The sequence below is a fragment of the Poeciliopsis prolifica genome, unplaced genomic scaffold, assembly GCF_027474105.1.
Source record: "Poeciliopsis prolifica strain line A6 unplaced genomic scaffold, Auburn_PproV2 SCAFFOLD140, whole genome shotgun sequence".
In the NCBI taxonomy this organism is placed as follows: domain Eukaryota; kingdom Metazoa; phylum Chordata; class Actinopteri; order Cyprinodontiformes; family Poeciliidae; genus Poeciliopsis; species Poeciliopsis prolifica.
In genome coordinates, this window is record NW_026562515.1 from 413,958 (window position 1) to 425,741 (window position 11,784).

Sequence of the window (11,784 nt, forward strand, 5' to 3'; positions counted from 1 at the left end):
AGAGGAACCATTGATAATAATGTCTGGGTTGTTTAGCAGGAGAAGGAAGGACAGGCAGAAGATGGAGGATCAAACTGGTTTGGAGTTCAGGATGTAAACGTGAGAGGACATTGGACCGCCTGTCCTTTGAGACAAACAGGAAGTGACCTGTCAAAACACTTCCTGTTGTCTTCCAGAGTCATCTGTGCAGACAGATGTGCATCTGTCTCCTGTGAGCCTGCGGTGAGAATAACATGTGCAAACGAGGCCTAATAGTGTGTTATCTCATTAAGCTTCACAGCGGCTCACACCAGGAGTCTAACTTTCAGAGCTGCTGGAATAAAAAATAATTTTCCAAATAGTTTCACACAGTAAGGTAAGAAACTTTCATATATAAAATAAATTATTTTAGTTTATTTATGTGTTTCTCGCCGTTTTTCTTCTTCCATGCTGTTTATTTCTTATCAGGTTTAGATTATTGTTATTTTAAAGAGCTTGTTCTTAATAATAATTTATGAATATTTATTTTAAGTGAGTTTGCTTTAAGAAGTATAGATTTTTTTTATTTAAGGATCCATTTCTAGGTCCGGCCGAGTTTTCTTTTTCTCCTGACTTTTGTGGGGAAAGAAATAAAAATCTCTGAAATTTAAATATTTTAAAAGGTTTTTCCCGTCGAGGAGCATTTTGTTGCTGAATAAAAACAACCAGCTGCGTTTTTCTATTAAGCATTTCTAAATTTAAAATATTCATTTCTTTCATTTTTCAACAGAATTGAAAATATGTTTTTATTTGACTATTTTTTGTTCTCTATTTTATTTGGCTTATATTTCAAGGGCAAGTTCAAATTAATTATAAAGTATGTTTTTTCTTCTCATACAGCACAAGAACTTTTTTTGTTTGCCTATAAAAGAAAACAATTTTTTTTCTGATCTCCAAAAGTCACAAATTATTGCAAGAACAAAATATCAGATATTTTTAGATTTATTTCAAACATTTTCAAGAAAAAAAGAAAGCTTCCTAGCTTGAAATGTCAAAAGAAAATGCTAGAAATAAAATCAGAAATTTTGAAATTAATGTTTTTTGAAAAAAAAATTGAAATCTGTTTTAAATTTTTAAAAATTTCATAGATTTTCTGCAGAAGTCTGCTCCTTTTTTCTTCCTACAACACAGCGATTTGTGGAGTTCATAGAGAATTGTCCTGTAAACAGATCGGCCCACCTCTTTTCCTTCTTCTGTTAATTCAACACAATTAATTTTTGAGTGCAGTTTGGTCAGGATCTGATGAATCTCTGGTTTCCCACACAGCAAACGCACCGCAGATATTCAGTTTAATTAACCGGATTAATCACTTAATGATCCAGGTAGTTCTTCGGATCGTGTAGAAGATATTGATCAGCTCTGCACACCCCCACACTGTGATAGTAATCTGATTACACTTTCCGACTCCGTTTGCTGTAATGGAGTTAAAGTAATGAATGGCAGAGAAACTAATGGATGTGTAATTAACGAGCGATGTAATTGTTTATGTGCTGTGAGTGGACGGACAGAAGGACGCAGAAAAGAGATAGAAATCAGAAAGATGGAGGGAAGGAGGGAGAGGAAGCAAACTCCTTGTTCAGGCGAATTTTCCTTCACATCAAGGCTCCAAATCAATCCTGCAAATTGTTTTGTTCCCCAACAAGGTTACCAAATGACGGGGAAACGGAGGGAACGTGCTGGAGAAGGAGAGGTGGAATAAAAGATGGAATACGTAACGAGATGGAGAGAGGATTGTGCCACGGTGTGACGGTCTGACAGAACCGGGTTCATCGTTTGTTTTGTGACTAAACGGTTCTGTTCGTTCACGCTGCGTACGATCTTGTTACCCCGTCGCAGTGAAATGTTTAGTTCATTTCCCTGTAAATGTTTTAGTTTGCTTCTGGGAGTTTAGTTCTTCATGCTGGAACAAACAGGGTGGTAGCCCAGGGCTGCAATTGTTGGGGGCGGCCCAGACTTTATTATTATTTTTTAAAATAAAAGTATATTTTTTTATTTGTACTTTATATGTCAGATGAATTGTAAATTATGAATGTAATTTTTATATTCATCAGGGAACGTATTAAGTACTCCACGCATCAATTCATGTGTAGATATAATTACAGAACAGCAAATTAAGGCAGAAGAAACACTTTCATAAATATATAATATATGAGAGAACAGGATAAAGTCCTAGTGACACTGTAGTTACATAGTGTTTTCTTTTTGACCATCAAATGTCTCTAATGAAACTGACATCAGAGCTTGTATTCAAATAATAATTCCAACTTCAGCATAAACTGTATTTCTGTATTTTGTGTATCTTTGATTATATTTGTTCTTCATTTAGTGGAGTAACTAAAGTATCATGAAACTTTACTCTAGTACTTTATAGTAAAATTAAAAAGTATTATGCAGTAAAGGTACATTTTTCCAAAAAGTTACTCATGTAGATGTAACTATTTGCTGTGACCTGTGACCTCTGTCGATGCGTTCTGGTTTGTGTGTCTTAAAGGAACACTTCACGCCGGAGTGTAAGTTTAAGGAGTGCGTCTTCGAGAACTACTACGTCACATACTCGTCCATCCTGTACCGGCAGACCCAGTCGGGGCGAGCCTGGTACATCGGCATCAACCGGGACGGCCAGGTCATGAAGGGAAACCGTGTCAAGAAGACCAAGGGTGCTGCTCACTTCCTGCCCAAACTCATCGAAGGTACGAAGCACAAACACAGTTATTTAGAGTTTTGTTTTTTTTTTTAGCTACTTATGTCAGTTTGACATTATTTTAGCGATGAAAACTGATATTGTTTCTAATGTAATGGCAAGGAACCAACATTATATCTCAATACTTATAACTATTAGTTATTAAAACAGAGTGAATGAAGCCGGACGTTTTCTGCCTGCTGTTATTATGTCAACGTATTCAAAGTTTAACTAACCCTGAAGTCTTCTGACACTCCGGGTTACAACAGCAAACTCAGGGAGCTAAAGTAACTCATGCAGGTTTGGAGGCAAAAAAGTTAACGAGGGATAATTACAACGAGGAAAAGTCAAATAACAAGCTTTAATTTCGTCCAATCAGGTGTGAGAATTTGAGGAACCCCAAAAAACAAGGAGTTGCTCAAATTCTCACACCTGATTGGACGAAAAACGGAGTGGCGTGGCCAAATGTGATGATGAGAGGAGCTGTGGTCGGGACGAGGGAATATACACTCGCTAGCTTATAAACTAGACCCTCTGGCAACTTTTTTATTAGAAAGATCAACTGGTGACATAAAGATTTTGAACAGGATAATTCAACTGCTCAGGCACCGTTTGACCCAAAATATTGCATAACTAAATAAAACTACGTAAAATGTCAAAATTACACAGAAAGGCAGAACCATAAGTAACCTGTTTAGACGTGTATTGCAGATCTTCGCCAGGAAACCAACAGTTCACCAGATCTCTGCCAGAATGTTGTTGATGGCTTGGAAAACACTGGGAACGATTCTGACTGGTCTAAATGGAACCAAACTGTCCAGTTTAACCAACAAATACTGAGGTCTAACAAGGTTGTGTTCGAACCTTTTCAGTTTTGATGGACTTCCTGTGTTTGTTTTCCCAACTCAGTGGCGATGTACAGGGAGCCCTCCTTACACGACGTCGCCGAACAGAGTCCGCCCCGAAAAACGCCCAAGACCTCCAGTGACTCGCCCGTGCTTAACAACGGCAAGAAAGAAGCTCAGTCCAAAACCAAAACCTCCTCCTCCTAGCACAGAGACGCGGCGCGGAGGACAGGATGGACGACGCGGGGCGGCGCTCACCAGCGGACAGCAAACCTTGACTCGGGATGTGGACCTGAAACGTCCGGGTGTTCAAAGGTCCATGCAGGGGGATGCTGGGAAAGGGGAAGTCCCCTTTTGTCTTCTACCACACCAGCCCTCCACCTCTACGGTCAGCTGAACTCGGGGTGTAATAGCAATAACTCAGTGTAGAGCTGAACAGTGGCCTAGTGTTTTAAAGCATGTCACCACAGCCTGTCTCACCAGCTGGAAGGACGCCCTCCGGCCGTCACGCCAGCGAGGAACCCTCCGGTCAACCAAATATCCCAGCAAGGTCTTCCTGGTTCCACCGCGACGGGTGCAACGAGAAAATCTGTCCCCCTGCAGCACATTCTTCACAAATGGGTTTTTATCTCCCTGCAGGGTTTTCAGCTAATGTTAGCTTGACACAAAGCCATGTTAATGTGAGGCTGTCACACTGTTTCAGTTCTGCGGCCATCTGCTGCGTCCACATCTTCTGTTTGCGTCAGCAACTTTCAAAGATGGCCTGAATTCTCATCAGGCTTGTGTGTAAATGTGTGTGTGTGTATATATTCCAGTGTTTTCCCTTCTTTTTCACTCACCTTTGGCACAATTTGATTAGTTTGTGACATGGACTCAATTTTCCACTCTGCGGCACAATAAAACTCCCTCCCGTCCCTCCGGCTCTGCTAATGGAGTCGGAGGCTGATCAGAATCTTTCAACCCTTAAACAAGCAGCCAATCACTCCCTCGACACACTCCATAATCACACACACACACACTCATATGTATTCTGTTGAACTTACATATGAAAATGATCTCATGACCATTACGATGACATGCATTCAGTCAGTGGCAGCAGGTGATGGAAGACATAATGAGTTGTAATGGAGCTGCTGTGATTGCGTTGCAATGGCTTTTCTTTTACACAAACCCTCCAGGGCAACATAGCATCTGCATGTCATTGCTGCCAAACTAAATATGCTGATTATTTATTTTTTTACGGATCTACAAACGCGTGTCGAGCTGCATATGCAAATTATCGGAAACACTGTCAAAAGGTCAAGCATTTTGTTGACCGTGCTCACGTCACTGAGCATGTTGGAGTCGGTTCAAATATTAGTTTTGTGGATATTTAATCCCCACATCAATCAGCTAGCGTCCATTAGAACGGGATGCTGTTTGATTATGCTGGTGATGAGAAAAATGGCAAGTCATGCAGCTATGCAGAAGGTTTCTTTTTATTAAATAGTTTAAGACAAAAACATCAAGCGTAAATAATTCAATTAGAGAAGTGGGTTGTTATTGTTTCAGCGTTTATTATCAGGGGACAACGGACAAATTCAAGGTGAAAATGATCAAAGGGGAGTCAAAGAAACTCAATTAAGCCAACAGCTCCCAAAACTCAACCTAATAATTATTTAAATGTAAGCTAATGGCCACCCTGAGTCAAGCTAATAGCTATGCAGTTGAGCTAACAACTGTTTAGTTGAGCTAACTGTTTTTGGAGTTAGCCCAGCTGCATACAGACTTAATCTAACAATTACTGAATAAGGGAAGCTAATTGCTACTCAAAGCTGAGCTAACAGCTACCTGAATTAATAGCTTCTCAGAGTCAAGCTAATTCATCAGAGTTGAGCTAATAACTATCCAGAACCAAATTTCTCAGAACCAAGCTAACGATTTTTCAGAGTTGAGCTATCAATCACTCAGAGTAAATCTAATAGCTCCTCGTCAAGAAAACAGCTAACCAGAGTCAAACCAACAATTTTCCAAGTTAATACTTACTCGGAGTTAGCAGTCACTCCAAGTTTAGCTACCATTTATTCAGAGTCAAGCTATCAGCTCCTAGTCAAGTAAACAGCTATCCATAGCCAAACCGACTATTTGTTTAAGCTGAGCTAACAGCTACTCATAGTTTAGTCTATAGCTACCCAAAGTCAAATTAGCATTTACTCAAAATTAATGCTACATTTATAACATGGTGCATTTCGGTTTGTAAACAGCCTCCAGGGGAAACGAGGCATTAGATTCAAGCTAGCATTTACTCTCAGACTCAAACTAGCAGCCCAAGGTCAAGGTGACAGCTAAACAATTGAGCTAACAGCTAACTAGAGTCAAGCTAACATCTACTTAGAGTGACGCGACAGCTGCTCAGAGTTTAGAAGTTGTCTAGTAGCCATTTAAAGTGGCACTAGGGACTAATTACAATCTTTCTAATAAAGACTGTTTTAGAATCTTCATTAGATTCCAGGACCTGTTGGAAGAAATATTTCCCAACTCTGAAACCCTTTGTCACTCTAATTGAGCAAGTTCTCTCTAATATTTTATTATTTATCCAACATTAAGAACCAAAGTTTCTTTCACATTCAAGGTAACTCAATTATTGTCATAACTGGGGTTCATGTAGATAAATTTAAGGGCTGGATCATGTGCATGAGCCTCAAGGGACGGCAGTGACTTTCTTTTTTATGGTCTTATTACGTTTTTATTGTCATCAACATTGATAAAGAAGTGAATTTTTTAGCAGTCTAGTTTTACAGTGTGGTAATAATGTTCAAGGTGATATTTCACCTATGTGGACTTGAAAAAGTGTTGAAACTGGTCAACTTTCCCACAAACTTTACTCTACATGACCTCCAGACATTTAAACATTATTAACAAAATTTAAAACTTAAATCTATACTGTTTATGTAGGATTTTACAAAAAATAAATAGATGTCATCAAATGGCATGATGGGAACTGGAGACATAATTAAATCATTTTTCCACATTAAACTTTCTTGGTACAATTTGATCAAAAGAGTAATTGTTTATAGCATAAAAGTAATGTATCATAGAAAATGAGTGGAAGTAAAGCAACGTAGAAGAAAAATAGATTGGGTAAAGGAGGCAAAAGGACATTTTATAGAGGGTAATTAGTGATGATAAGCAGAACAAAAAAAGATTGAAGAGGGAATTACTGCACTGGACGGACGCTCTTTTTTGCACGTTTCTCCTTCCATGCATAATCTTTTGCTCCCTTGAACCTGTAGTTGTAAATAATAATAAGTGATAACCAAATCAGGCAAAGCGCTGAGCTAAGTAATCTGCTACCTGGGAGATAAAGCTTTCCAGAGGAAATCGAGGGCAGTTCGGTGATGAATAAAAAATTAGAGAGGGAAATATATTAGGAGACAAAATGAGGAAGCAAAGAAGAGAGAAAAGAGTTTCATAATTCAGCATCTATTGATTTCTTTTTTTACTGCATTTAAAACCTATTTTAATTAAGCACCAGCTTTGGTTTGCTTGTGTTTTAACGCACGGCTTCTACGGATCTCTATGTTCAATGCTTTGCTAAGTAATTACTTAAATGTTTAATTAAATGCTAAGAATCATGTCCTCCACTTCATTAGGTTAGTATAAACTGGGTCTGGATAATGCTTGGTAGATATATGGAAATAATTAATCAAAATGATCGTAATCTCATTGTGAAGTTGGGAAATCAAATTTGCTTCAAGTTTGAGAAAACCTGCCAAAGGCTGAAGGTTTTGTTTCAGAGATTTATTTTATTTTAAACAAAAGTCGCATATCAAATTAAATTTACAGGATTTATCAGAGATATTTTATCCACAGACTTCAGATAAGCATAAATTTTTACCTGTAAAGACATTAATTAAACCCATGTGACATGTTAGCATTGCAAAGAATAATGGATATTACTAATAGAAATTAAAAATAGCTGTTTTGTTTAAGAATGATTTGCCATTAGCTTAACTTGTAGCTGTTAGCATGATTCTGATCACTTCGTTTAGATTGACTCTTGTTAAGTAAAAGGTAAGTTTAGCTGTTAGCGCCATTAACAGCTTAATTCTGACATAGTTAAAACTTAACTTTGCAGTTTCACATTGAACCACTGTTTACTCTGAGTAGCTGTGAGCTTGATGTTAGTTTAAGTAGGAGTTAGCTTGATTCTGGTTAGCTGTTAGTCTGATTCTGGTTAGCCGTTAGCCTGATTCTGCTCTCGCTCTGTTAGCTTTGAGCTGGACTGTTAGCTTAACTACAAGTAGCTGTTATATTTTGAGTCTAATTTTAACTCTTAGCTGGTAACAACTAAGAATCATGTCAAAAGGCCAAATTTTTAAGTTACTGGCCTCTCTATGTTAACTCTGCACTGTTCTGATTTATATTTAAAAGCTGTAATATATATAAAACTGCATTCAGCTTATTTTATTTTAAGACAAAGTGGACATTTTAAGCTGTTAATAGCATCATATATTAGCATTTAGCATAATGTAGATTCTTACCTTGAATCTAAAATCTCCAAAGGCTACCAACATTTCTAAATCTGGCACAAGTAATTTTTCAATAAACTCTTAAAATGATGCAAAAAAAAGAAGACAATGCGAATTAGCTGTGTTCCCGGGTTCTGGTTTGAAGCACATCAACCGGGCTACACAAAGCGTGACGCTACGCATGACTGTAGTAAACAGGAAGCAGAGGATGAAAACTAGCATGGACCTTAGAAAAACATAGAGTCCTTCTCCCTGAGTCGGAGGTTTGGACATTTTTCTGAGTTTTGTTCGTCTGTTCCACCAGCGGGTGGGACAGAGGAACAAGGTTCTCTACACAAATTATTCGGCAAAAAGCCAAAAACCATCTGAAGTGAAAGTAAAAACTTGTCTGCAAAATTAAAGAAGGTTTTTTGTTGTTCAAATTTTGCTGTCTCCATCAACTGACTCTTTAAAATTATAGATCAAATGGCGCCCCCTAGCTGTAATGCCTTTGGCCTTCCTGTTATCTACCGGTAGTTTCTCTCTCCCAGCTTGAATGAATCTCGTGCATTTCAGCAGTAAATACATATTTTTAAATATGTGACTGTGTGATTGGAGGGTTATTGATTTATTTTGATGATCACATCATGACACATTACTGGACCATGTGTTGCGAGTGGAGTGCATGATTGCATGAGCGTCGTTTTGCCTCCCTAAACCTTCAAGCGAGTCACATCATGTAAAGTTTCTCATTATTTACCACCTTTAGTGTCTCCGGGCTTCAGACTCCCAAAACGTTAAACATCGAGTTTGGCGTTCCCGTTTGTCCGAATGAAAGGAGTCGGCGTGAGAGGCTATCGAAAGCGAGTTAAATGATGTATATCTGATTCAGCCCCTCTCTTCACGCGCACCTCTCTCCCCAGAGACTCCCTTCACTCCTGTTTCTCTCGAGTCAGGGCCTCCCTCTGCTTACAGAGCGAATTGCAGCTGCAGAGAGGGAGGGTCACGCACGGCTTTTCTGTTTTCGAAGGACTCAGAGAGGCGCCAGCTTCCAATAAAACCCACCTTCCCTTTAACCTGGAGGCAGAGCGAATGTGCGAGACGCCTGGTGTGAAATTTTTGTAAACATGTGAGAAATTGAAATCAATACGCGCGGCTCCTTGGGCAGAAAGCAATAAAGTTCATTAACAAGGTGCAGCCACATCATCTGGAGGAAAAAAGTGTGTGTATTTATTGCAGCTTTTATTTTTTTCCCATCGCTTTGTCCCTTTCGGTGTGGCAGCTGTTTAAGTGTGCGTGCATTAGTTTGAGGTGGAGTCCCTCCGCAACATCTGCAATGCAGCAGAAAACACAAAAAAAAAAGAAAAGGAGAGAGAGAGGAAGAAAGAGGCTCTGACTCAGACCGACTTTTGGTTTAGCTGCTTCATTAAAGTGCTTTTATACTGGAATCCAGAGTGCCTACTGTCACATCCTGTGTAGCAACAGATTAACTTGACATGAATGCATTTTTAAGGCACATCTGCATCGCGCTCATCCACCAGGACGACGGCCGGGGAGGGACTCCACCTCTTAGCAGCTATCGCACTTTAATTTGAAACTTTTCCTTACCTCTGCCTGGGTGTTTTGACTATAATTTAAGGCAATATGGATTGTGATGTTGGTATTTATCGGTGGAATTACTGTGAATTGTGTCGACATTATAATTCCATGTTCAGTCTAGATATGTGTGATTTTTTTGGGGGGGGGTGTCTAAAGTCATGCTGATCTGGTTTTACTGACGTTTAAAATTGTGTGAATTTAACCTCAAGTGCACAAAAAGAAACATCAGGATCCTGTCTGACTTTATTTATCAAACCAGAACCCAGCCGAAATGGACTGAAAGAACCGTTAGAAGGCGTTTTCTGTGTGTTGGCCCACTTATTCAGTACGTTGAAGGTCCCATTGTAAAACCTCAAGGTCTGGAGTTTGACTGGACCATTGTGGCGCCTTGATTATTTTCTTTTTCGGCCATTTTGCTGCAGGTTTCTTGATTCTGGGACGATAGTCCTGTTTATGACCAAATTGTAGCATTAAAAAAGGAAATTACACAAGGTGCGTTTCCATTGCAAATATCAATATTCCACTAATGACGGAAAACAAACTCACAATTTTGGTGTTTCCATTAAATAAATGAAATAAAAATTACGTGAATAAGTTTGTTCACGCCATCCGTCACTGAAAAAACACGCAGCGCCATTATCCTTTAGAACCAAACCAACATGAACTGGACCAACTCTTGTTGGTTTCAAAACGTTGGGAACCAAAGAATCTAAAGGTTTTGGAACCAAACTGGGTTGGTTTGTGTTGGTTCCAAAGTGTTTGGTTTGGTACCACAATGCCGACATGGACATAAAACGTTCCTTTTGAACTTCTTCTTCGTTTATTAAATATAGCCAGTGTGGATCCTGTTGACTGTTTATTGTGTAGTCTTGAAGTTAAGAATGCATTAATTTTAAAAGCAGGTAAAGATAAAATAGTTTTCCTAATTCTCTTACATTAAAAGAGGGTGTACTTTCTTTTCACCATGTGTTTTCCCTCCACGTTGTGGCATATGTGAGGATGAAACCTTAACTTATAGAGGAAACGTTTCATACTGACCAATAGTCATCAGTCTGCAAACACCTTCTTCATGTTATTATTTTCTTTCAACTGTTGTGTGAGTCTTCCAGAGAAACCGTAAAGAAATCACTGCAAATGTTTTGTTTCAATTCCCGTCTTCCAAATGCAAAAAGAGTGCTTCCAGTTATCAAAGCCACAATGAGACTATTTTTATATCCTACTGGGGCAAAAAAGTACATATATCTAAATATATTCCTTCTATATATGTGTATCCATGCAAGCGTGCCGGGGGAAACGGGGCGACTCTTCCTGTTTCCAGCTGGGTGGAAAAACGGCGCTACTCTCTGCCATCCAGACCTACAGATCATTGGGGAAAAAGGAGCTAAAAGGGGATCATAGAGAGAGCCCTGGAGCTCAGACTGCATCCAAGTGGAGGGACTGTGAGCATGCATGCGCTGATCATTTACTGGACAGGAGTTACCCAGTATTTACTCTTTGACCCCCTTTAACCACCTAATCTTCTTCTCACTCTCTGCATTTGCAATATGATCTGTATTTATTTCTATGATAACTTACACAAAGTCAACGGAGATGTATTATTGGATATAATTGAATAAAACAAACTAATATATTTGTATGATTGTAACACTTGTATCTGAAGAGTTTTTTAATGGGGAGGTTAATGGGATTATCATTCTGGTGACATATTGCCACTGTTTATCGTAGTACTATGCAGTAAGTAATACTTTCACCCGCCAGTTTTTTGTGATTCCATTATGGCGGAAACTTAAATCAACAAATTCCTGAATTTTTAAGCTTGACTGCATTTTAGGGACACTGTGGGCAACTCCAGGCTACGAGGGACGGCCTTTTAGATGTATCTACTTCAACACACCTGAGTCACATAATGAGGTCATGAGCAGGACCCTGGAGAACTTTACTGCATTTAGGAAGTGATTCAGCGACTGGATTCAAGTGTGTTGAACCAGGGAGGCGTGTAAGAGGTGCAGGACAGCGGTCCTCGAGGACCAGGATTAGCCAGCCACCCTGGAAAAATAAAAAAGGAAATGTACATTTTTTGTCAAAAAACTAAAATTTTGATATTAACCACAGAGATTTTTTTAATCTGAAAATCTCAGAGTATGAAAAATTG

At 39.0% G+C, this 11,784-nt stretch overlaps 1 protein-coding gene across 4 annotated transcripts in view; it reads left to right on the plus strand.

The window, feature by feature from the left end:
• fgf11a (fibroblast growth factor 11a) overlaps nt 1-11,784 on the plus strand; it is a 62,593-nt gene that overhangs the window by 46,859 nt on the left and 3,950 nt on the right. For 3 of the 4 annotated variants that reach the window (XM_055025243.1, XM_055025242.1, XM_055025241.1), the window contains exons 4-5: nt 2,510-2,708; nt 3,608-11,277. In XM_055025243.1, the coding sequence (XP_054881218.1) occupies nt 2,510-2,708; nt 3,608-3,750 (342 nt within the window). In that variant the 3' untranslated portion in view covers nt 3,751-11,277. Of the gene's footprint in view, nt 1-2,509; nt 2,709-3,607; nt 11,278-11,784 lie in introns of those variants that run through there. The other variant, XR_008605296.1, reaches the window with a different exon arrangement.